The sequence below is a fragment of the Schizosaccharomyces cryophilus genome (genome assembly GCF_000004155.1).
Source record: "Schizosaccharomyces cryophilus OY26 unplaced genomic scaffold supercont4.7, whole genome shotgun sequence".
NCBI classification, from domain to species: domain Eukaryota; kingdom Fungi; phylum Ascomycota; class Schizosaccharomycetes; order Schizosaccharomycetales; family Schizosaccharomycetaceae; genus Schizosaccharomyces; species Schizosaccharomyces cryophilus.
The window spans coordinates 98,782-121,136 of record NW_013185630.1 but is presented as its reverse complement, the minus strand read 5'-3'; the positions used below and the strand labels follow the sequence as shown (position 1 = coordinate 121,136).

General features: G+C 37.2%; 12 protein-coding genes and 2 non-coding genes across 14 annotated transcripts; 8 read left to right on the top strand and 6 right to left on the bottom strand.

Annotated features, from left to right (window-relative positions):
• The first annotated feature begins 128 nt into the window (after nt 1-128).
• Nucleotides 129-2,729, top strand: SPOG_03248 (CGI121 family protein). The gene is made up of 5 exons (XM_013169661.1): nt 129-1,673; nt 1,765-1,887; nt 1,947-2,030; nt 2,128-2,229; nt 2,279-2,729. Exons 1-5 carry the CDS (start codon nt 1,539-1,541, stop codon nt 2,357-2,359), a joined length of 525 nt encoding a protein of 174 aa, XP_013025115.1. The 5' UTR covers nt 129-1,538; the 3' UTR covers nt 2,360-2,729.
• On the bottom strand, nt 329-1,452 carry SPOG_03249 (THO complex subunit 7). The gene is made up of 4 exons (XM_013169662.1): nt 1,359-1,452; nt 1,096-1,314; nt 897-1,047; nt 329-839 (listed from the first exon to the last, which is right to left on the bottom strand). Exons 1-4 carry the CDS (start codon nt 1,363-1,365, stop codon nt 617-619), a joined length of 600 nt encoding a protein of 199 aa, XP_013025116.1. The 5' UTR covers nt 1,366-1,452; the 3' UTR covers nt 329-616.
• A 51-nt stretch (nt 2,730-2,780) lies between the features above and the next one.
• SPOG_03247 (Shk1 kinase binding protein 5) lies at nt 2,781-4,229 on the top strand. Its single transcript, XM_013169660.1, has one exon. It carries the CDS (start codon nt 3,205-3,207, stop codon nt 3,607-3,609), a length of 405 nt encoding a protein of 134 aa, XP_013025114.1. The 5' UTR covers nt 2,781-3,204; the 3' UTR covers nt 3,610-4,229.
• On the bottom strand, nt 3,579-5,365 carry SPOG_03246 (xrcc4 like factor). Its single transcript, XM_013169659.1, has 2 exons — nt 4,793-5,365; nt 3,579-4,684 (listed from the first exon to the last, which is right to left on the bottom strand). The coding sequence occupies exons 1-2, from the start codon at nt 4,949-4,951 to the stop codon at nt 4,229-4,231; spliced, it is 615 nt and encodes a 204-aa protein (XP_013025113.1). The 5' UTR covers nt 4,952-5,365; the 3' UTR covers nt 3,579-4,228.
• A 566-nt stretch (nt 5,366-5,931) lies between these two features.
• Nucleotides 5,932-6,004, bottom strand: SPOG_16346. The gene has a single exon. It is a non-coding gene; the product is annotated as a tRNA-Arg (tRNA).
• A 929-nt stretch (nt 6,005-6,933) lies between these two features.
• On the top strand, nt 6,934-8,337 carry SPOG_03245 (RNA endoribonuclease; the record flags this gene model as incomplete). The annotated part of the gene is made up of 2 exons (XM_013169658.1): nt 6,934-7,135; nt 7,199-8,337. 2 exons carry the CDS (start codon nt 6,934-6,936, stop codon nt 8,335-8,337), a joined length of 1,341 nt encoding a protein of 446 aa, XP_013025112.1.
• SPOG_03244 (uncharacterized protein) lies at nt 7,865-8,963 on the bottom strand. Its single transcript, XM_013169657.1, has one exon. The coding sequence runs from the start codon at nt 8,739-8,741 to the stop codon at nt 8,358-8,360; it is 384 nt and encodes a 127-aa protein (XP_013025111.1). The 5' UTR covers nt 8,742-8,963; the 3' UTR covers nt 7,865-8,357.
• Nucleotides 8,964-9,041: 78 nt separating this feature from the next.
• On the top strand, nt 9,042-10,597 carry SPOG_03243 (COPII-coated vesicle component Emp24). The gene is made up of 3 exons (XM_013169656.1): nt 9,042-9,258; nt 9,311-9,507; nt 9,630-10,597. The coding sequence occupies exons 1-3, from the start codon at nt 9,063-9,065 to the stop codon at nt 9,936-9,938; spliced, it is 702 nt and encodes a 233-aa protein (XP_013025110.1). The 5' UTR covers nt 9,042-9,062; the 3' UTR covers nt 9,939-10,597.
• SPOG_03242 (leydig cell tumor protein) lies at nt 10,524-11,357 on the top strand. Its single transcript, XM_013169655.1, has 3 exons — nt 10,524-10,701; nt 10,928-10,983; nt 11,046-11,357. Exons 1-3 carry the CDS (start codon nt 10,611-10,613, stop codon nt 11,178-11,180), a joined length of 282 nt encoding a protein of 93 aa, XP_013025109.1. The 5' UTR covers nt 10,524-10,610; the 3' UTR covers nt 11,181-11,357.
• On the bottom strand, nt 11,174-13,379 carry SPOG_03241 (uncharacterized protein). The gene is made up of 2 exons (XM_013169654.1): nt 12,982-13,379; nt 11,174-12,609 (listed from the first exon to the last, which is right to left on the bottom strand). The coding sequence occupies exons 1-2, from the start codon at nt 13,139-13,141 to the stop codon at nt 11,426-11,428; spliced, it is 1,344 nt and encodes a 447-aa protein (XP_013025108.1). The 5' UTR covers nt 13,142-13,379; the 3' UTR covers nt 11,174-11,425.
• A 1,349-nt stretch (nt 13,380-14,728) lies between these two features.
• Nucleotides 14,729-15,577, top strand: SPOG_03240 (triosephosphate isomerase; the record flags this gene model as incomplete). Its single annotated transcript, XM_013169653.1, has 2 exons — nt 14,729-15,469; nt 15,569-15,577. The coding sequence occupies 2 exons, from the start codon at nt 14,729-14,731 to the stop codon at nt 15,575-15,577; spliced, it is 750 nt and encodes a 249-aa protein (XP_013025107.1).
• Nucleotides 15,578-15,678: 101 nt separating this feature from the next.
• SPOG_03238 (uncharacterized protein) lies at nt 15,679-21,017 on the bottom strand. The gene is made up of 4 exons (XM_013169651.1): nt 20,735-21,017; nt 20,378-20,440; nt 20,258-20,333; nt 15,679-20,205 (listed from the first exon to the last, which is right to left on the bottom strand). Exons 1-4 carry the CDS (start codon nt 20,843-20,845, stop codon nt 19,445-19,447), a joined length of 1,011 nt encoding a protein of 336 aa, XP_013025105.1. The 5' UTR covers nt 20,846-21,017; the 3' UTR covers nt 15,679-19,444.
• SPOG_03239 (DNA polymerase) lies at nt 16,021-19,139 on the top strand (the record flags this gene model as incomplete). The annotated part of the gene is made up of 2 exons (XM_013169652.1): nt 16,021-16,038; nt 16,068-19,139. The coding sequence occupies 2 exons, from the start codon at nt 16,021-16,023 to the stop codon at nt 19,137-19,139; spliced, it is 3,090 nt and encodes a 1,029-aa protein (XP_013025106.1).
• Nucleotides 21,018-21,691: 674 nt separating the features above from the next.
• Nucleotides 21,692-21,806, top strand: SPOG_16345. The gene has a single exon (XR_001203116.1). It is a non-coding gene; the product is annotated as a 5S ribosomal RNA (ribosomal RNA).
• The last annotated feature ends 549 nt before the right edge of the window (nt 21,807-22,355 follow it).

Below are 22,355 nucleotides of genomic sequence, written 5' to 3'. Positions count from 1 at the left end.
TCTCTTTGGTTCATCAAAATGCTAACCGACACTCTTCACTCTGTTCGCTAGCACTAAGTTTATTTGAAGAGCTGTGGGGTTTGAAGACGAGTTTGAAATAACGTATGTAGAACATAAACACATAAACAGAAGCTTGACTTCCTTTGTGAATCAATAATACAGAGTATCTGAAAAGAAAAGTGTACTAGTATGGAAGGTAGTAAAATTAATAATTCTTATTGTTTCTAGAAGATTGGATTTCGTTTATGGATCTACTTGCTTTAATTCGTATGTTGAAAAGGTTTCATGAACTTTTGGTCTCGTTTCTGCAACGATCGTAATTTGAAGATGTACTTTCTAGTAAAACCAAATTCATTATGTCTATAAAAATAAGCATGAACAATAAATGATGGATTCGTTCCTTTGGATAATTGAACAACGAGAATATTCCATAACGCTTTAAAGTGGAACTTTCTGAGAGGAACGAAAAAAAGAAAAAAGATAAAAATAATACACGTCTGTTCAAATGCAAAATTCATCTCATTCATGGCAAATGTCATCTTCGAGCTTCAAGGACAAACCGATTTTGTCATTTGATCAAACAAACAAATAAACGTACAAATAGAAGCCGCCGTATCTACTTAGAGCCAGAGATGGACGAAGATGGAGTGTCCCCTTCACTGGCAATGCCTTCTTCAGAATCGGAATCAGCATTATTGGATGGGTGAAGAACAGCTCGAAATTGTTGGATATCTTGAACGATCTTTTCAAAATTCTCTCTTCTGTGATTCCATTGCAGCTCGTAATCTTTATTTTCCTTCTCTAATTCCTGAATAGCACTTTCTAATTTTGCAATGGATCTATTATCAATGGTTAATGGATATCGTAATTGGAAAGCAACGTAATTTGGCACATACTCTAATTGTTCATTCCTCGAACGTAATCCTCTTGCCATAATAGGCTTTGCAAGATCATCATATTCTTCTTGTTTTTTCTGTTCCTGCTGCGCAAGAAGTAAATCTTGCTCCAAGTGTGAAATTCCTTCATTCTCTTGCTCATAATGTTGCTCTTTACCTCCGTTAGATAAATCTCAGAAGAAATAAGATTATTACGTACGGGTTTGTTTCAATTCATCCTGATAGAGATTGACTTCTTTGTTGTGAGTGTCCAATTGCATTTGTAGACGAAGCCAAAAGGCAGACATGGCAGCAAACTCTACGTCCAAATTTTTTAGACTTGCTTCATCAGACATCTCGTTTGTGAAACCCAAGCAGCGGTTGATCAGGCGCCGTAAAGGCCTTTCTTCAACATTTAAACGCGAACGAATTGCAGCTTCTGCTCTTGTTAACCATGAATTCGTATGAAAAGATAAGTTTTACCCTCCATTTCAAAAATAAACTAGTAAATTTAATAAATTGAAAGATGCAAACGAAAAAGAACGTCCAAACTTTGGAGTCGGTGACTATTTTCGGTGAAGTAGAGACTCCACCGAAGTATATCTAGGAAAAGCAAAAGCAAAGTCTAACGTTTCGCTAGAAACGCCTTTTTTTTGCTTAATAATGTATTTACCATTATTCCAACAAACACCTGTGAACGTATTTGTCTTTGAAAATGTTGAGAATGCAGAGAAAATGCGTCAAGAACTCATTGGCAAAAATCCTGTATATGATTATGCCTTCATTGACGCTTCTAGTGTATGTTCGAAGATTCACACGAAGGAAAAAGATCCGATGAATGATTCAATTCCTAATGTTTTCAGCGGAAACTAACTTTCGGTGAACGCAGATTGTATCCGTAAAGCAGATTTATAGTGCTATTATGCGTGCTTTGCAAGCTCAATTGGATGGACAAATGAAATCAAAGACATTACATACAGAAGTCATTTTATCACTGAGTCCTAAAACAGAGGTTTGTTCTTACGATATATCGTTCACTTCATACAACTCGGCTGACACAACGAACAATAGATTTCCAGCGCTTTACGTCAATTTGGCATGAGTGTAAAGTCCACAAAGGTCTTGGTTGTGAAGATCAACGGCACCCTTTCAGAGGTATGGCAAAAATGTTCATATCAAATCGAATAGGTCAGGCTGAGAGCCATTCTATTCTGGAAGACTCATAGTAGGATTCTAACTTCATCAATTTTAGGCTGAAGAAGAGGCACACGTAGACGAAATTGTTCAAGGCGCTCGTCTTTCTTTTAGTGATGAAACATTTCAAAAACTAGCTGACATGAAGGTGATAAAAAAGGTGAGTCAGTGAACCTTTTTGTTTGGAATCTTTCTAATTTATGGTTTAGAACTACAAGCTCGACGCCGCTGCTATGCAGCAACCCTTAGGTGCCATCTTGTCTGCTATTGCTTTACGAGGTTACTCTTAGTTTTGTACTTGAAGCTTTACCTATAGAAAGGTGGATTGCAATTTAAAATGACCTCTAAAACGGAAACCTTTATACTTTTATTTAACTATATCTTGTGTGATTTGTACCTGCGCTGACTGTTCTTTCCTCAGTAAAGCTTTTGCGCGCAAAATTTGGGAGTGTTCGTTAGGAGACAGAAGATTGGAACTAAATGGGAAAAACAAAAAGAAAAAAGAAAGGATAGCAAGAAGGTTTAGCTGTCTATGCATAATTTGTTTGACAGTTTCTTTACTTTATGTTATTTTATACAATAACCACCTTCAATTTTTTTTTCTTCTTGTAAATTAGAATTTTCTTAATGAAATCTATCTAAACTATTGTTTGTAAAGAGAAAAAGTGAGTGCTGGTTATCTGAAATTTTTCCAAACACATTTTCCTTCACCTCTACCAAACACTCGTTTATGTTTTCAAAATCTTAGTTTAGTGGGATTTCGGCTCATTTTTACATTTATTTTTGATTGTTATTTCTCCATGAAATATCAAAGTGGTTGGCTGTGATCCTTTACTCTTTGATAGTAAAAATCTGCTTTGTTATTGAGTGATTAGTCGCGCGTATGCTGAACCTCATAGAGACTTGAGAGGTTAAAGCATCGTCAATATTTTTCGCCTGTTTTAATCGCTTGCAAAAGGTTGAATTTTATTGAAATTGCGTCGCAGTGCGCATCACCGTGTAGGTGAAGTGCAGAAAAAAATATAGCATAGTAACTTTGCTATACCTCATACGCTCTCTTTTCACTCGTTTTGTTCGTTTGTCAAATATTTGAAAGTCATTTATTATATGTGAGAATCGTTTGCTATTCTAGTCAATGACTGAAAGCGAAAAGAAAGATCCTTACTCGGTTATCGGGCGAGATTACCTCTATCCAGTGGGTCATGAACTGTTTCTCGGATTCCATGCGCGAGTAATTGAGAAAGCTGAAGAACAATATGAGGACAATGAACATGTAGATGATTCAGAAATTATAAACGGAGATGCTGATTCTATTAAATCTGAAGTTGAGGATCCGGATGATTCAAACACAATACAAGCTGTTTGTGATGCTATCGCTCTTTATGATTTTGAACCTTTGCATGAAAATGAGCTTGGTGTCTTCGAGGGTCAAACGTTATGGATTCTTTCGGAAGCTAGTCATGGCTGGCTAGTCGCTTATGATGAGCTTTCTGGAAAAAGCGGCCTAGTTCCTGAGTCTTACGTTACTTTGATCCAATAATTTGTCTACTTTTTTTTTGTTGTTGTTCACTTATGGATGTCTATGTATATTAGTTACTTAATGCACTAATCTGGAAAATATATGTTTGTGCTATCCCGTTCGTCTTTTTCCTCTAAAGCAAGTCACTCTTTTTCGGCCGTTTTAACGATTCGTATTTGTCGCTCTTTTTTGGTTTATCCGCGGCATCTTGTCATTTCTGTTGTTATCAATAATATTAATAGATTGTTTGGAAAAATGATGGATATTTGCATCAGTCAATCAAACACGAGAAAAAGCAAGTTTATGTTTTGTTGCTTGTTTTGTTGCAACCTTCTAATAGCTTTACATCTCCTAATCTCAAGGAGAAGGGTTAGAATGTACCGTGTTTTACGGGAGTTCTTTTCCTGTAGAGTTACAATGGTTGCTAGAATAACCGTAAGTCATAGTACATATCAAGGCTGAATTACCCTTGGTGTGTCTCCATTTGAGAACGGACATAAAAAATTCTGAAAGTGTTTTGAAACCGTAGATGGTTGGATTGTATTTTGGGTCCCGCCATAAGAGTAGTAAAACTATAATTGATACATGTGAATCATACAGTAATAAAGTGGGAAATTAGCCTTATGGCTATGAGCGTTAACTAACCAATAAAATCATAATTTACTCGTGAACGTTTAGGAGAGATCAGATCTACAAAGGCTGAACGCTTTCTTGGTGTAGACGGAGTGGACCTTGCTGAGCGTTCTGCTGCCGCTTTGTCAATCCAAGAAAGATCCTTAAGTTGATGGGATCGGTCTTGCACAATAGAAGTTAAGGATCCCGCAGAAGAACGAGTTTCAGAGGTGAGTAAGTGATATGTGAGTGGGAACCAAATCAACTTTGACAATGCTTCTGGCGGCTCTAGTCGGAGTGACCAGGTCCAGTCAAGCTGGATGTCTTTGGTTACTTTGGCGTTGCACGTTAAAGAAAGAGATTCATCATTTTTTGTTTCTTCTAGTTTAATGGTGCTTTCTGACGAAACGTTCATAAGCATCTCGCCGAGTAGTTCAACCAATGTATCGAAAGTTTCAAAAGGATCAATTGGACATCGTTCTTTCTGGAATTGTTAGTTGCATGTCTTAGGCAAAAATTGAGGGTTGGTATGGCAATCCGTTTACTAAAGAAACACAGGTTCAAAAAAAAAAAAAGAAAAAAAGTAACTTACCTCTGCTTGGTCGATCATCTGGTCCTTTGTATAAGAGCATGTCCAAACCCTTGTTAGATCAGTAACAGAAATTTTCATAACATAATCTGAACCTTCAGGATCAAAACTAGCCTGAATGAAATGATATTTATGGCCTCGTAATTGAGTCCACGTAGACATTAAAGGCAATATAATAACAGGACAAATAAGAAAGAAAAAAAGAAAAAAACAACAGCCTATTCAGGACCTGATTTGAAATCAATCAATCTTTGGATCCTCTAATGATTTATTACGTTAACGCACAAGAGTTAACTTTTTAAAGATGTATTCAAATTTAATCATAGGTTCCTTTGAAAATTTTAATATGCGACCAAAAATAAGAAAAAAACAGAATATTTGAACGCCAATGCTTTATATCGTCCCAGGATAGTGGCCATTCTAGGAATACGTGAAACCAAAGGTAGTGTAAACAATGGCTTGAAGGGAAAGAGAAGATTTGAAAGAGACACTAGAGGGTTTCAAGTGATGAAAACAATGAAAGATGAAGAAAATGAGTTGCCGTGGTAGCATAAGATTGAATGAAATCATCAAAATAGAAAATTACAGGTACTGTTCTTTTCGTTTCAATTGGTGCTTTGCATTTTGCTACTTAGCTAGCTACTTTAGTTATGTAAACAAACTGAGGAACGATGTTGTTTCATTGAGTTAAGAGAAGCATATGGAGGAAGATAAAAAAAAAGTAAAAACAGTAATAATCAAGTCATAATGCTGAAATATTTCGAGGTTGAAAGGTCCTCTGCGTAGTGTTTACATGTTCATTTACGTCTTCAACTATTGTTTACAGATGTACACAAATGTTTGACTTTTTTATGGCTACCGAAATGTTTTGTTTAAATGTTGGAACGTTCTTTTTCTCATATTTAACGTATTCTTACTGCGTTTGTTTCATGATTTACTGAGCTTAAGCTAAGCACTTTCTTCTGCAAGGCAACGTAAACAATACTAAAATTGGAGCGGGTTTTCTTGTAAAGATGTAGAAAGCGAAGCAGTCTCAAAGGCTTGTGATTTTTTTTTAAATAAACAAATAAATACAGCAGCATTACAGCAATCTAAAAAGAACAGTAAAAAATAGAAGCAAAAAGGAAAAAAAGAAAAAACTATGACCCCGCCAGGAGTCGAACCTGGAATCTCCTGATCCGTAGTCAGGCGCCTTAACCATTGGGCCACGAGGCCTCTTGTTAGTATACTTGAAATGCTATGCAACCTGAAGCAGTTGTGGAGAAGAGGTAAGAAGTTCCAGAATAAGCAGGTTTTATGAAAGGTTTATAATGTCATTAATGAACATCGCTTTCAATTGAAAGCACAAGGATTCTTCTGTGAATTGAAATGAATTGAAATAACTATGGGCACGTATACGGACCCATTCTTCCAATTTTGGTAAACTAGTGACAAGCTGCTTCAACAAATGAACTTGATCAGATAATCTTCCTACTAAATTCTTTCGCGATCATCTTGTCTTTATTATGAAGGGCAAATTTATTATTATATATAAGTACGATATAATCTTGTGTTTCAATAGCGATGCTACTTTTCCATACCCACAATACGTACAGAGAAGTACACGAATGGTAGGATGCTATGAGGTAACAATGTTGTTTGACTAGTCATAAGAATATCGAAAGTATAATTATGTTAATTGCTATATTACAGTCTTTAATTTATGAAACAAATAATGACATCTTTTAATGCAGAAATAGCTCTAAAAGGGTTCAATTCCTACTGTGCTCTTTTTCTCGTATTTTTGTTCTTAATTTGCTGTTTCTACAACCTTCTAGTCTGTATTTTGCATATCTTGTGCTTCAATTGGACGCGGTAACAAAATTTGTTAATCTTTTGGCTAATTGCAATACTGTCTTTATTGTCCTTCTTCATAAGACTGAGACGAAAACACAGTTGCCAAATTCACTCTTCAATTTACAGTTGTGGCCCATTTCATCAGGTTTTCGTCGCTTTTAAGATTTGGGTATCGTTTTTTGTAAAGCCTTAGCATTTCTTGGAAAAGGTTAGGTTTCTTTATTTTTAATTCTTTTCATCTTTTGTTGTACTCTCTTTACTTTTGCCTTGGCCTTGCCTTTTTCTTGATTGTCGTTTCTAAAGACAATATGGTTGTACCGTCGCTTTTGAGCCATGTAGAGGAGATCAATGACCCTATGGAGATTGATTCCATCATTGATTCTATCAATAAAGATCGGTCTGAAAATAAATGGGCTTCGTCTCGTTCCCCATCACTATCACAAGTCTTACCCAAATTAGATTCAATATCGTTTGCTTCTCCCAAAGTACAAGAGATCCTACGACCTCAAGGTTTATTCGTAGTGGATACAAATTTCCTTTTGTCACATCTTGTTCTCTGTCAAAATCTCTTAGAAGTACTTTCCACGCGGTTTCCTAACATCGTAATACTACTTCCTTGGGTGGTGCTTCAAGAGCTGGACGGTTTGAAATCAGAAACTTCAGCAGCTTGTGGGTACTTGGCCAGACAAGCTCACGATTTTCTGCTGCAATGCTTTCGAGCCAGCCTTCCTAACCTACGTGGTCAAAAAATTCACGAAAGATGCTCTCCAAATGAGTCGGGAGATAATGCAGTATTAGATTGCTGTCTGTATTTTCAAGATGAAAAACTCATCCCTGTCAATCTTTTGTCGGATGATAAAAACCTATGCATTAAAGCTGCCGTTCATCATGTTTCATCACAAAATTACTCCAAATCCATAAATGCGATATCTCTAATCTGTAATGCTTTCCCCACCATAGATGCGTCGGTTCCATCCGCCATGTTGGAGCATCCAACTATGGAAATCGACGCTTCTCTCGCCGCTTCAACGCAGCAAAAAAGTCTTTCGTTTACTGAAAACATTCAACCAAGCTTAGCTATTGACATGCCCATGGATGCATCTCGCGACAGGTCCACTTGGGGGTCTCGGTATGCGCACTTTCCGGCTGAACAAAACCAAAGTACACGACCAACATCCCCTTCTCAATACGTTCCATATACTTATACATTGCTGACAAAGGAACAAATTTTACAAGCCGCTCATCCCCGAGCTACTAAATTAATTGACCAAATTACAAAACTTCTAGTGGAAGAAACAGCGTTTTTATTGACAAGGATTTTGACCAAACTATGGGACGATTATCGTCTGGCTATGAAAAAGTTACTAGCTTCTCCCAGTTTCCCACCAGAAAATATTCATGACGTCGTAAATGAACTCTATATCCACTGGTACACTTGCTTCGACGGGTACCTGCCATCAAGTGAGCGAAAATTCCTAAAAGCGAAAGCAACCATGTGGGACGAGTGGTTCATGTGGGCAGAAACTGGTTTGGGGAAAGGACCTAGATGTCAAGAAGAGTTGACTGAAGCCATTTTTTACTGGACAAATATCTGGTCGATCCTGAGTCGCAAGGAAATCTTGGAAGATAAAGCTTCCGAATATGTTGTTTTTAGAGAAGAAAATATAGAAAAATGGATTCAACGATCTATGCGACCCGCAATTTTATCGTGAGGATGAAAGTTTACTAAAACTTAAGCATTTGAATTTTTTTTTTGCTCCTCAATCATACTTCTTACAGCACCCATTACCATTGTAAAAGCGGATTGGATTTCTGGATCATTTGGAAACTCTCCTTGAAGTATAACGCTGCAGAACGCTTGGATCTGATAACGTTTTGACAGAATTCTCGACATTCTTCTTGACAAGTCGTCGATAGATCCCACTCCTACTAAATCGGTGGTAGCCGTGTCCTTGCCGACGGGAACGGCAAGTGTTAGATTTCCAGATGGACAAGATCCACTGTTGCTTGCCCAAACGTAAATTGAGGATGAAGGAAGCATTTCCACAAGCTGAATCCAGGTATGAGGAGCTCCGTGAATGTTTGTTTCAATCACTTTTCGACTTACTTGAAACATTTTTGATAGTTACCAATTGGCTTATTCTTCTTGCTAAAGTGAATTTTGGTTACACGTCCAATGGACCCTTTGTATTTTCACCTGTTTTGACTTTCGTTAATCGTTCCTTAAACCAATGTAATAATTTCCTTTTTTAAAATAAAAATAGTGTATTTCTCAGCACGAATCACTTTCCCAGTTTCGTATCTTTAACCAAAGTACACCCAATATGGAGTAGGTTTGGTAAAGGAATACACTTAACGAATTTTAACATATCGGTTAATTTAAATTACCGATAAATAAAAAAGCATCACTAAAAGAGATACAGTAAAGCACTTGGAAATGCTAAATGTCCTTTGTTTACATCTTCTACCAAGTGTCAGTTTCCTTCTACCAACAACGTTTATTGAAAAAGACAAATCGTTGCCTTTTATGGTGAGGAAGATGGAATCTTTAAATATGATGAAACTCATTTTTTGGGTTTCTCTTTTTTCTATTGTTTTTGGACACGGAATCCATTTACAACCCCATCAAAAGGGTATGGTGGTACATTTAATGGCTGTTTAGTCCAGTCGTGCTAACTTTTTAAGAATGCTTTTATGAAACTTTAAGGACAAATGATAAAATGTCGGTTACATTTCAAACCAACCTTGGTGGTGATCAGCTTGTTTCCTTAAGTGTCTATAATCCTCTTAATCAACTTATGCAAAAAGAAGAACCTAGTTCTATGTCACAGTATTCGTTTACTGTTAAGAACCCAGGAAAGTATACATATTGCTTTGAAAACGTAAGTAATGAATGAACAACTTTGACGAAAAAAAAAAGTGGCATGGATATAAAAAGGCGTCTTTTCTTTTTTCGGGAGTTTTGAAGTCATTTATGGCACTATGAACTAACTCTTGATTTAAGGATGCTTTTGATAATGAAGCTAAAGAAGTTTTATTTAATGTTCATGGTATCATTTATGTTTCTGATGAGGATTTAGAAGCGAACAATCCTTTGATTGGAAAAGTACGCAAGCTTCAAGATACTATTTCCCAAGTAAAGTTTGAACAAGAATATATCCTTGCTCGTGAACGTGTTCACCGTAACACCGCCGAAAGTACTAATGACCGTGTTAAATGGTGGAGTATTCTTCAAACTGTTATTTTACTGTCTGTTTGTGGTTTCCAAATTATCTACTTGAAACGTCTTTTTGAAGTGAAACGTGTTGTATAAGCTCTGATTTTTACTTACGCACTAATGCAAGCTCGTCTGTTGTGTCTAAAAATCAAGCAAAAAAATACATTTCTTGAGAAAAGGATTATCTATTCCATCTTTACGAAAAGAAACTGAAATATTGTGGGAGGAACAGTATGAGAACGCTGGCTAAAGGAAATGCCGAATTTCTCCTTCACATGGTTGTATAGGCGTTGATAATTATGTTCATCCTATTAGCATCTTGTGTTCATTTTTATTCTTCTTTCTTCTAATTATGAAACTTTTGATGTGAGTAATACATATATCATTTTTTTTTCAATCTCATTTGCTTTATTCTCTCACCTCATTCTACGAAACGCTAGCAACACATATGGAGCAGTATTGCAGTTTTCTTATAATACATCCCGAAATTCGGTTCTTGGTTTTTTTTTTTTAATTTGTTATGTGATTTGAACCATGTCTATTGACACTCAAACTGAATATCAAACAAGTTGTCCTTATCGAGGATAAAGACTGACAACAAAATAAAAATAAACATAGAATACCTTCTTTCCTATATGATTTTCTTCTGCTGATTCCCTGCATTCCAATGCCTTCTTATGGGTATTCTTGATTGTTACTTGGTAACTGTTACTCCTGTAAATATAGATGGCAAAACTTTTCTCGTATGTGAATTAATCCAATTACAATATGCCTCAAGGAGAAATCAAGAAAAAAGGTCCAAAGAATACTAAGAATGCACACAAAATTTCTAAACAGAAGAAAAATGTAAAGAAAGGAGGTAAGTGTTCCGATGTTGCTATATAGTTTTTGTTGGCAAAAACTATGTGTAGTTGTAGGTAGCCATTGCTTGTTTTTATGAAAAATGTCGTATTGATTTCTATATACGAAAGAAAAGAAAAGAGGATGGCTTTGGTGCTGTACAGCTCAATACTACATACATTTTTTTCTACTTCAAAAACCTTTGCTCGTTCAAAGCTTATAGAAATCATATTAACATAATCTAGCCCGTTATTATGCTCCTAGAAAAGCTGCTGCAGTTAAAGATCATATTGCCAATGAGGTATGTACTTGGAAGTTATTCTTCGGCTGTCTAGTTGAATGTTTCTGACTTTTTTCAATTAGGGTATTAGCAAGACTATCAATTCTCGCAATGAACGCATGGCTGCAGGACTTGCCAGTCAACAGATGGGAAAATTAACAGTTACCAAAAGCTTGGGAGATGCTGCTGTTCAAGAGTTAAAAGAGCAGAAGCATTAATGAGCTGTTTCAACAATGTTTACAAAAGGTTTTTGGGACTGGTATATGGTAATAAATTATTGATTTCATATTTCGGTATTATTTAAACAATCTGCCAAAGGAGAAAATACATATATTTCTTGGAAGGACAACTATGTACATGATTCACCAAATATATAATAATAATAACAAATAAAATCTTTTTAATCTGTGATATATGCCAATGAACCTCATAAACGCAAAAGACAAAGGTATAACATAATATCTCATAATTTCGATCTACGACCTCTTGTTGAACCAGGTGGCCTACCTCTTGGGTTCGGGTGAGGCTGATCAGCAGAGCTTTGTTCTGCATTATTGATTGCTCGATCGAGCATTTTCCATTCTTTTTGCCAAGTTTCAAGGAAATTCCGAGCCTTGAATAATTTTTCTCGTTGGACTGTTACTCCTTCGGAATCCCCTTTCCTATTCAGAAAGCTGAGCAGCTCCGTGAATTCTTGTTCTGAATCAGAAGACTCATCTAGTCGTTGTTCTTCCATGGCCGGTTCACTTTCAATTTGCTCTTCTTCAGTGCTGTCGTTCGATACAACATTTTGCAAATGCAATTCTTGCAATATGGGAGGTTTTGTAACTTGTGAAGAACCGTCGTATTTTGGAGATCCTGGAGACCTTGGCGATATATTTGTTGTTGTGATAAAAGCAATGTTTTGTAAAACATTTTGATCGGATCTGACAGGAGAGGAAGATTTCTTTGTAGGATTTGAGGGAAGTGGGTTAGAAATATTTTGTTGGTCCAACGGATTTTGTAAAAGGAAATCGGGATCTTGTTGAATTCCGGGAATAATTTTTGGAAGTGAAAAGTTTTCGGGACTGAGAGACTGGAATCGTTCTATTGATTTCCTCATAGAAATACTAAATAGATCTGGTAATATTAAAGCCCGTTGTGTATGGATAAACGCAGCTAAAAGTAGAGAATTAGACCATATCTCATACGCATTTCTGTAAGATGGATCATAGTAAATTTGGCTTCCATACTGAATACAAAGGTTGGCAATGTATTTACGACCGCATGTTAGCTTCGAGACTTGGCAAAGCCAATTTGGGTCGATTGCTAATAGGGTTGCACGAGTGCTGTTTACGTCTAGGTCGGTTTCCAAGGAATCTAATAACTGAACAACTATTTGGTTGGAAAAGTTTTTTTCGTCAATTGGAAGAACTGTTGACTTTTGGTAGTTGTTGAGATTTATGTAACGACGAGTAGCAGGGCGATCTTTATAAGCAGGTGTAATAGTTTCTATAGGAGTAAAGGATAACTCTGAATTTAATTTACAAACGTATCCTTCATTATTGGCGAAGCGTAACGTCCGATACGGACGTATTAAGACGGGTCGAACATACGGTTTTCGGATCGCCAGTTCGTGAACACCTAAAGGAAGAGCTTCATATGGTACTGAAAAAATGTGTTAGTAAATACTGTGAAGAAACTAGTAAGAAACACTTCCATCCTTGGAAATCTATTCGCAAAGACATCAAGTAATCGTAAATTTTTCAAACGAAGGACAGTTCGATCTAGTGTTATAGTCAAACTATGTTAAATGCCTATTTTTGGAAGGATCACAAACAAGCAAACATGGATTACAGAGGGAAAAGTAGGATGAAGCAAACGAATTCTCATCTTTTATGAAAGAATGACAACGAAACCATTCAATCCATTCAAATAATCGTCAGTGATCCAAACATGCTAGACATATTGGCGAACTTTTGCAAAGACCGCTGTACAGAATGCACAGTATATGTATTACATATCTTTAATTGTACTTACCCAAGGTGATCAAGCAGCGAAAGGGCCCTCCTTGTCCGTCATGGTCGAAAGGATTGCGAACATAGGAATCCAATACATGTGCCTCTAGAGGTTGGAAAGCATTTTGTAAGAAAGAGAAAAATTCTTCAATATCGGGCTTTTTATTATGAACATCCACCATTCCCTATACTATACAAGGGCCTCCTAACATGGAGCATGAAGTGATAAGGCTGTCTGTTTATATTCCACAAGAAAACGAATAATTCTTAATTCTCGGGGTTTTCACTAATTTCTAAGCCAATTTTCAATATAATGTTTTATTAAAAGCAATGTTTATAAATCATAGAAACACGTACTTCTTTTGCATAGATTGTTGAATTTGGTAATAGGTGGTTCAGAGGTTCTTGTCTACGTACTTGAATATCGTAAATAGATATTCCTTTTCGACAGAAAAATGGCTTGCCTTAACAAACAAAGCTTCTTAAAATTTTAAAAAATTGACAAATTGCGATGCACAAAGCTCAATATCTTTCCTTTACACCGAACTTCAGGCATCATAACGATCATTCTGTAAAAAATTGGACGATCCATCAAGGGCAAATGGAGTAATGGAAAGTGAAGCAAAACAGTTTAGAAAGTTTTTTAAATAAATATATCTTTCAGTTTCAATTGGTAAATCCTTCAAAATAGCTACTATTTTCCAATTAAATGGTTTATTATAATATCATATTAAATGGTAACTTGAAACGAAAGATATCTGGAAGAGCAGCCATCGTTTTAATTTGTAAATTACTTTGTTTTAATAGAAAATAAAACAACATTCTATTTTATAATACAGGGAAGTAGCATCTTTAGCGCTGTTTCTAGTCATTTGAAAGGTTTATTTTAAGATATGCGCGTGGTACTTTCACCAACACATTTCGTCTAAAGATTTGGTTTTTAAATTTACATTTTTGCTTTGATTATCTAAAAACTAAAACATGTAGGGCCTGTTTCTATTTACGAATCCGGTTTACTTCTTTGTTTACGGTCCTGCTTGTTACTCACAAACATATTACCGTACCAAAGTAAGGATCGCTACGGTAGCACAATTAACGATATCGTACATATCCATATATATTTAACGAGAATGCGGGACAGTTTGCAATCTAAAGCGGGCTTCTCTGGAACTTTCTTTAGATCCGCGCCAAAACGTAAGCACATGTAAGTTTTTCCGCACAACTAAGGTAACAGAGTCATTACGGATTAAACAGAGGCGAAAAACTGTAATCAATTACCGAAATATCCCATACTTACTTGAATTGCCTTTGTTTCATTTCATTTTCGGAAAACAATAAGGTACTTTTGTGTTCTCATACGCAAACTTTCTCTTTATGTAATTGCATTATGATGAACATATCATCCTCCATAAACTCTAGCCACTGAGCGTCTTTCGGCGACGACGCGTTCTTTTGTTTTCTTTTTCGTGTTTACAATAATCTTGTGGTTTGTCTATACTTTATACTTTTCAAAAAATGGCGCTTGTCGATCCTAGTAGAAGCAGCTAACATACTGTACCCGAAGTCGTCAGGGGAACGTAAGGGTGGTTCGGAGGGAGCATTGATAGGTAAAAACGCAATAGAGTCGTTCTCTTCCGAAGAAGACTGTCGAATGAGCGGAGCACGTCTCAAGGCATCTCCTTAATATGTGACTGTCATAAAATTTATATATAATAATGACGGACATTGACAAAGTTGTTTGCTACCAAACATTAGACACAATAGTAAATATGGCTGCTCCTCGTACATTTTTCGTCGGTGGTAACTTCAAGATGAACGGCTCTCAGGAGTCTATGAAGAAGATTGTTGGCGCTTTGAACGAGAACAAGCTCAACGTTGGACAAGTCGAGACTGTTATCTTCCCTCAAAACTTGTACCTTATCCCTACCCGTGAGCAAGTCCGTAAGGATATCGGTGTTGGTGCTCAAAACGTTCATGACAAGAAGAACGGTGCCTACACTGGTGAGAACAGCGCTGAATCTTTGATTGACGCTGGTATCAACTACACCTTGACTGGTCACTCTGAGCGTCGTACTATCTTCAAGGAATCTGACGAGCTCGTCGCTGACAAGACTCAATTCGCTATTGAACAAGGTCTTACTGTTGTCGCTTGCATTGGTGAAACCTTGGCTGAGCGTGAAGCCAACGATACCATCAAGGTCGTTGTTCGTCAATTGAACGCTTTGGCTGACAAGGTCAACAACTGGTCTAAGGTTGTCGTTGCTTATGAACCCGTCTGGGCCATTGGTACCGGTAAGACTGCTACCCCCGCCCAAGCTCAAGAAGTTCATGCTGAGATCCGCAAGTGGGCTGCTCAAAGACTCGGCGCTCAAGTTGCTGAAGGCTTGCGCATCATCTATGGTGGTTCCGTCAACGGTGGTAACTGCAAGGAGTTCCTCCAATTCCCTGATGTTGATGGCTTTTTGGTTGGTGGTGCTTCTCTCAAGCCCGAATTCCACAACATTGTCAACGTTCACACTATCTAAACGGAATGAATTTGTTAGTACAGTTGTTTAATTATTTTTAAGTAAGTAAATTCGTGCTTTGTATATTTTTGAAGCTTTAAATAGAAATGGTAGCATATATATCCGATTGATGCACATATCCTTTTGCTTACATAATGTTTATGTTGAAATGTAACTTCTTAAACCTTCAGAGAGCTGTTAGTTATTGTAAGTATGCGTGCATTAGTCTTCTAATAATTTTTCATGAAGAACTGTCCTTTCATATGTTTATTTATTTGTGAATCCTAAAATGATTACCGTATCAAATATATCGTAATTGACCGTGCACGTAATTCCATTCCTACTGCAAACCAATAATTAAACAATAAGAAAAGTGAAGAAATCGACCACTACAGTTGTTGACCATTTGTATTGTTTTTCAGCACTTTAAACAATACTTGTTTTTAGGCTCATTTCATCGTTCGGCTGTCGTATGCCACGGCTTGTTTGCTGAGCCCAACTATTACAGCAAGTCCCAGGAATAGCTTCTTGTTTCCCAGTGAGCCATCTATATATGTATGGCCGCCAAAATCGATGTCTATATTCTTAACTTTGAAAGCTCTAGTACATGCCAGGATACGCAGCCCGTAAACTTGTCTCACGATGGCTTTTTGTCGTTCAACCAAAGCTAGCTTGCCATAGATTCTGTGTAAATAGTCGCTCATTTTCAACGCACAAGCTCACGGATGATGGCGCATTACGAATCAATCCGGTGGGGATTCAGTACTTATCACCAGCCTTACAATCGCAGGTATTTCCTGGAAAACCTCATAAACCACCTGATTTGTATGTGGAGCTTGCAAAGCTTCATCTGCAAAAGCATGATCTCTTAGGTAGAGAGACTACAAAGTTACCATCCTATAATTTTCGTCTTCCTGCTTTACAAGGGAAAACCCTAGGGGAACACTTTGAAGCCATCGGTCACGAATGTGCCGAACCTTATCTCACAAACGCAAAGTCATTTGGCCTTTCTTCTTTGCCTTCCATCCCAAAAAACTGGCTTCATCAATCTGGATGGACCAGATACGGTTTCGATGATACCGTGGAACAAGTCCCTTATCCTAAGGAAGCCATGATTGTTTTTGACGTTGAAGTTTTGTATAAAGTTTCAGATTTTGCTGTCCTTGCCGTTGCTGCATCTCCCGAGGCATGGTACTGCTGGCTGTCGCCGTGGCTGTTAGGCGAAACAGAGCAGGATCGACACCTTATTCCTCTACGACCAGAGGGACATCTCATTGTCGGTCATCACATCAGTTTTGACCGCCAAAGAATTTTGCAGGAATACAATTTGAAACGGTCCAACAATGCCTTCATCGATACCATGTCGCTACACGTAGCTACAAATGGAATGTGTTCTCGACAAAAACCGACTTGGCTTAAGGCTAGAAAAGCTTTCAGACAAAGTGTGATTAATGAAGATAACGGTTTGGACGAAAACTCTTCTCAGATTGAGTCTAATTATCATGATTATATTGAACAGGAACCTTGGTTAAGACACAGCTCTGTCAATTCTCTCAAAGACGTAGCAAAGTTTCATTGTAATATCGAAATGAATAAAGACGTGCGTGATATATTCTCTGAACTTGATAAAGGGGTAATTTTACAGCATTTGGACGAGGCCATCTCTTATTGTGCTTCTGATGTCCATGCCACACATAAAGTCTATCAGAAGGTCTTTCCTCAATTTCTTGAAGTTTGTCCACATCCAGTAACATTTGCAGCTATGCTTCTCATGACTACTAGCTTTCTGCCAGTAAATAAATCTTGGGAGCGTTATATCAAAAATACTGAAGATTGCTTCCAAAGCATGTCTAATGCAGTCCAAGAAAAACTTTCTTATTATGCTGAACAGACAAAGAATTTACAGGAAGATGAAAGCGTTGTTTCTAAAGATCCATGGTTGCGTCAACTAGATTGGAGTCCTTGTAAGTTGTATCGTAAGCCGGCTAAATCAACTATTATACCTCCTGTTGTCCCAAAATGGTACAAAGTAGTATACGACAAAAATTTACAGAAAGCGGTTGTTTCTGACAAGTCTCGTCTTGCACCTATACTATTGCGTTTACAGTGGGAAGGACATCCTTTAGTGTGGTCACACGTTCATGGTTGGGTTTTTGGAGTGGAAAAGAAGTCTCAAGAACATATTGACAACTTTGTGCGCCGTAAATTCTTCCATTGCATATGTGACCCACAAAAGGACCCGAAGTTGGAAGCTGAAAGTTATGTATACTTTAAGGTTCCACACAAAGATGGCCCTGAAGCTAGGTGCGGTTCTCCTTTATCTAAAACATACCAAAGTTATTTTGAAGAAGGGATTCTTACCTCAAAATTTGAAATAGCGAAGAAAGCCTTAGAAATGAGTACGTCGTGCTCTTATTGGCGTAGTGCACGTGATCGAATTCAGTCTCAAATGGTAATTTGGGAAAAAGATGCTGATCTTGGACTTAAGTCTCAGCCCGATGGCTTTGGGATTATTCTTCCAAGGATTATTCCCATGGGTACTGTTACTAGGCGTGCTGTCGAGAATACTTGGTTAACGGCCTCTAATGCCAAAAAAAATAGACTTGGTTCAGAGCTTAAAGCTATGGTTCGTGCTCCTGAAGGATATACGTTCGTTGGTGCTGATGTAGATTCAGAAGAACTTTGGATCGTGGCTGCTATTGGTGACTCACAATTTAGATTACATGGTGCTACTGCTCTTAGTTGGATGACTTTGGAAGGTAAGAAATCCGAAGGTACAGATCTACACTCAAAAACTGCTGCAATCTTAGGTGTGAGCAGAGATGCTGCGAAAATCTTTAATTATGGTCGCCTGTATGGTGCTGGATTGAAACATACAGCTTTACTCTTAAAACAATTTAATTCTTCATTGGACGATACCCAGGCGGCTAACTTAGCTAAAGCCTTATATAAGTCTACCAAAGGTGTTCGCTCTGAAGTGAGTAAGCGTTTGCTTGCTATGGGTATACCAGAACACTATTTTTGGTCAAAAGGAAGTGAAAGCTTCGTTTTTAACAAACTCGAATCGATGGCTCAAATGCCTTTCCCCAGAACGCCCGTGCTGAACGCAGGAATTACTCAAGCCTTAAGCACAAAGAACCTTAGTAAAAGTTCATTCATGACTTCTAGGGTAAATTGGGCAATCCAGTCATCAGCTGTAGATTATTTGCATTTACTCGTTGTTTCTATGGAGCATTTGACACGTAAGTACAATTTGGAGGCTCGTTTATCCTTGACGGTTCATGATGAAGTCCGCTATTTCTCTTCAGTTAGAGACAGATTCCGTGTTGCGCTCGCCTTACAGGTTGCCAATTTGTGGACTAGATCCTTCTTCTGTCATCGATTAGGGATTGACGAATTACCTCAGTCGGTTGCATTTTTCTCTTCGGTTGATGTTGATCATGTATTAAGGAAGGATGTTAAGATGGACTGTGTGACGCCATCTAATCCGACACCTATTCCACCTGGTAAAGAATATAATATAGATGCCTTGCTTTGCCAGTTGACTGAAAACAATCAATATTTGGAGCCACTTGAACGTCTAGAAGTCGATAGTATTTCAGAAGGTGAAAGTATATTAAATAAGGAAGAGGATTTAAAGGCTTTGGCATACTTAAAAGCCCAAGCTTTTCATTAACACTGGGACCTGCAAGATTATCCTCGAAAGAGATAATTATGAAATTATTTGTCATTAAAATTCATTATATTAAAACATCTTAGTTAACATTCGGATTGGGGCTTACACCAAAAGGTTTAGTATAAATTAATAGGGATCACCGGCTTTTTCAGTTCATAAAGTAGCAATAAAAACGATTGTAATGAAGAAGTGAGAATAAAAATTGGAAGATGGTAGAATGCGTCAAGGATTAGTTATTACATATATGTATATACATATATACTCCAGATAAAAAAGGGTAAACCGTAAAGGAAAAAAAACAGACTTTAATGAGAGCCAAATACTCCGGTAGTTCTGTCAAGAGATGTTTTCAGAGCTGCCACCCAAAGGATTAAAGTATCTTCATCATCCACTCGGAATTCCATTGGCTTATTGAGAGTAATCACAGTAAATATGTACTTTCTGGATTTCTCAAATATATTAATTTCAGCAACGTCTTGGATTTCTGTGATAGGGATAAGCTTTACAGGCTTATACTCCATGTTCGAGTTGTAAATCGTCATACCATTACCGCGAACTACTGCCCAACATTTTGACCAGCGATGGATATTACCGTGACGCCAATATATGGGTCCCTGCATTAAAACCTTGTTTTCATCAAGCATCTTGTACAGATTTTGTAGCGAGGAAGAATGTTTGTGTTTTCGGAGGTTATTATTATTCAGTGTGTGGAATGGATCCTTGATTTCTTGTTCTGAAAAGCCTTGAGGCTTCAATTTTCCCAATTGTGTCAAGTCATACAAAGAGGTACAATAAAAGCTCGGAAAACCATTTTCCGTCGAAGAGGGACCATGGGGATTATTGGTTCGAGAAGAAGAGTAGTTTCCAAGATCGTTGTCAGAGACAAGTACATCCGGATCGCTTGTTGTTGCAGGAGGGGAGGAAATTAAAGCAAAGCGTAAAGGATGTCGAGAAAATGGAGCTCGGTAAGCAGTTGTTGTTCGTAAGGCTTGTACCCAGCTTTCAGCTTCGAGATTCGAAGGGGCAACGAATCGTATAATTTTTTCGTTTAAATACAGGTACAAAGCTAGAACAGTTAGATAAATCTTGCATCGTTCTGAAATCAATAAAAACCATACATTTTGGAGATTTCTCTTTATAATATGCTACAGCCGAAATGTCTTGCGTTGGAAAAATAAGCTTCGTTTTATACTCCTAAACCTAGTTAGAAAACAGAAGAGGAAAGCTTTTAAAAAAACCTTTTCGTCTTTGTAAAAGGACAACTTGTCTCTGCGAAGTACACCCCATAAATGCTTGCCTTTCTAAGTCAATAGGTTAGTGATTGTTAACACTTTGGAACAGTTGAAGTAAACAATAAAATAGAATCCTCCTTTCATAAGAAAGCAGCATCCAAAAAGTATGGGATTCAACTCCGTGAACAAGGTTACTTTCTACCTAGTCAAAAGAGCATAATAGAATTTTGTAGCGAATTCGCCAATGAAACGTTTCTAAGGAAGGAGAATATTTGAACACTTTTAGCGATCCCACATTACCGGATGCGTCTTAAATTCACAGATACTGTCCAAGCTGTATCTGGACTGTCTACGCGAACATACCGTAGTAGAATGACTTTTTCTTATCAACCAACCTGATTTCAATACTCGCTCTAATTCTTGGAGTCGTCTTGCTTCATCAAAGCTGGATTCCCGGATTTCGCATGGATTCATTTCCTGTTCAGCAAAACCGAAACTCTACGCTCATTTGCCGCTTCAATTGATTCATGGACAAGTTTCTTTACGATGATTTTTCTCAAATTAATTCCTTTCAAGATTGCTTTGAGAATTTGAAGTTTTCTTACTATTGCAGCGACGGTGTATGACACAACATTTACAGTCCTATAGGGAGTTTCAACGAAGGTAATCAGAAAAAGAAAAAATCAGACTTAAAAAAAAATCTATTATTTAAGAAAACATTTGTTTTCCATGTAACGTTTGTTCTGAGCTCCCAAGGGTATGGAATCTATAGATGAAGCTGACAAGCTCTTTGGCATCTATGAAAACAGCTATTTTGAAGAATTACTTCTCGATGAGTATTTAAGGTTGAATGCTGATTCTATTTTTTGTTTTTCTTTTTTTTTTCAAGGATTTTGTCAGAATGCTGCCGTTAGTGGATTCGACGATTTACGAGAGACTTGTAAACAAACTATTAATTTCATGAAGCGAATGAAAACGGATTCAAAATTAATATATGTCAACGAGTGCTGAAGAAGACCTTATCTTGTACGTCGATTGAGCAAAGAACATCTGCTATTTAATTAGGAGCTGTTTTAAAAGTGTTCATTTCAGCCCTTCACGAAATTCCTATATATAAGAAAAGGTAAGCTCTATAAATTCAAACGTATTCCTTATGCATAACGATAGTTGGCAATTTTTCTGCTAAGCATGACTGGATAAATCCGTTTGAATATTTGAATATATTTAAAGCTCTTCTTGAAGGTAAACATCTTGGAATAGCGTAAGGAAGAGATTGACTGGATGCAGCATATATTGAAAAGCATTACAATAGTAATATTCACGGTCACACCTAGGCGAAAATACCAGTTCCCGTCCGATCACTGCAGTCAAGCGTCTGAGGGCTTCGTTAGTACTATGGTTGGAGATAACATAGGAATCCGGGGTGCTGTAGGCTACTTCTTTTGCTGCTCTTAACTTCTTTATTTTGTTTTTCTTTTTTATACGTCTACGACTATTGCTTGCGATCGTTTTCTCGAAAGAATTTTTGCAAGCTGTTCCTTTACAAGTGACAAAAGACTAATTACAAGTTCAATGAAAAGAAATGAAACGATCGTATTCAATTGCAATTAAGAATAAGAATAATAGGAATAATAATAATTAAGAACCTAGTATGATGCCAATGATCTCAGATTACGGTTCCTTTCAATGCGCGGATTGTATGCATGCCTTTCTATTGTCCACTTTTCTTCGCCATTTCCAATTCATGTTGGTACAAGGATGAGTCCGTAGTCAAAATTAAACACAAGAACGCTTAGCAAAGGGATATAAATAAATACTTATCCGAACAAATTGCTTGTAATGTTATCTTTTTCCACTTAGTGACTTTCGATCGGAAGAGTTAAGACTCATGAGAAAAGAAAGGTAAACAAATTAGCATTAACTTTGAGTTGTAGGATTGCTTTGCAGCTCTATTTCTTCGTTCGTAGTTGTCGGCGGAGGAGCT

Coding starts and splice junctions, on each gene's coding strand:
- SPOG_03246 (XM_013169659.1), bottom strand. CDS start 4,951: ATGTCTACGTGGACTCAATTACGAGGCCATAAATATCATTTCATTCAG. Junction 4,685..4,792: donor AGATGATCGACCAAGCAGAG/GTAAGTTACTTT, acceptor TAACAATTCCAG/AAAGAACGATGTCCAATTGA.
- SPOG_03242 (XM_013169655.1), top strand. CDS start 10,611: ATGCCTCAAGGAGAAATCAAGAAAAAAGGTCCAAAGAATACTAAGAAT. Junction 10,702..10,927: donor GAAAAATGTAAAGAAAGGAG/GTAAGTGTTCCG, acceptor AACATAATCTAG/CCCGTTATTATGCTCCTAGA. Junction 10,984..11,045: donor AAGATCATATTGCCAATGAG/GTATGTACTTGG, acceptor TTTTTCAATTAG/GGTATTAGCAAGACTATCAA.
- SPOG_03238 (XM_013169651.1), bottom strand. CDS start 20,845: ATGAATCCATGCGAAATCCGGGAATCCAGCTTTGATGAAGCAAGACGA. Junction 20,441..20,734: donor GAAAAAGTCATTCTACTACG/GTATGTTCGCGT, acceptor CTATTGACTTAG/AAAGGCAAGCATTTATGGGG. Junction 20,206..20,257: donor TAAAGAGAAATCTCCAAAAT/GTATGGTTTTTA, acceptor TAACTGTTCTAG/CTTTGTACCTGTATTTAAAC.
- SPOG_03248 (XM_013169661.1), top strand. CDS start 1,539: ATGTATTTACCATTATTCCAACAAACACCTGTGAACGTATTTGTCTTT. Junction 1,888..1,946: donor CACTGAGTCCTAAAACAGAG/GTTTGTTCTTAC, acceptor AACGAACAATAG/ATTTCCAGCGCTTTACGTCA. Junction 2,031..2,127: donor TCAACGGCACCCTTTCAGAG/GTATGGCAAAAA, acceptor CATCAATTTTAG/GCTGAAGAAGAGGCACACGT.
- SPOG_03247 (XM_013169660.1), top strand. CDS start 3,205: ATGACTGAAAGCGAAAAGAAAGATCCTTACTCGGTTATCGGGCGAGAT.
- SPOG_03241 (XM_013169654.1), bottom strand. CDS start 13,141: ATGGTGGATGTTCATAATAAAAAGCCCGATATTGAAGAATTTTTCTCT. Junction 12,610..12,981: donor TCGCTGCTTGATCACCTTGG/GTAAGTACAATT, acceptor ACATTTTTTCAG/TACCATATGAAGCTCTTCCT.
- SPOG_03249 (XM_013169662.1), bottom strand. Junction 1,048..1,095: donor GGATGAATTGAAACAAACCC/GTACGTAATAAT, acceptor ACGGAGGTAAAG/AGCAACATTATGAGCAAGAG. Junction 840..896: donor TCGAGGAATGAACAATTAGA/GTATGTGCCAAA, acceptor CATTGATAATAG/ATCCATTGCAAAATTAGAAA.
- SPOG_03244 (XM_013169657.1), bottom strand. CDS start 8,741: ATGTTTCAAGTAAGTCGAAAAGTGATTGAAACAAACATTCACGGAGCT.
- SPOG_03243 (XM_013169656.1), top strand. CDS start 9,063: ATGCTAAATGTCCTTTGTTTACATCTTCTACCAAGTGTCAGTTTCCTT. Junction 9,259..9,310: donor TTTACAACCCCATCAAAAGG/GTATGGTGGTAC, acceptor TAACTTTTTAAG/AATGCTTTTATGAAACTTTA. Junction 9,508..9,629: donor ATACATATTGCTTTGAAAAC/GTAAGTAATGAA, acceptor TCTTGATTTAAG/GATGCTTTTGATAATGAAGC.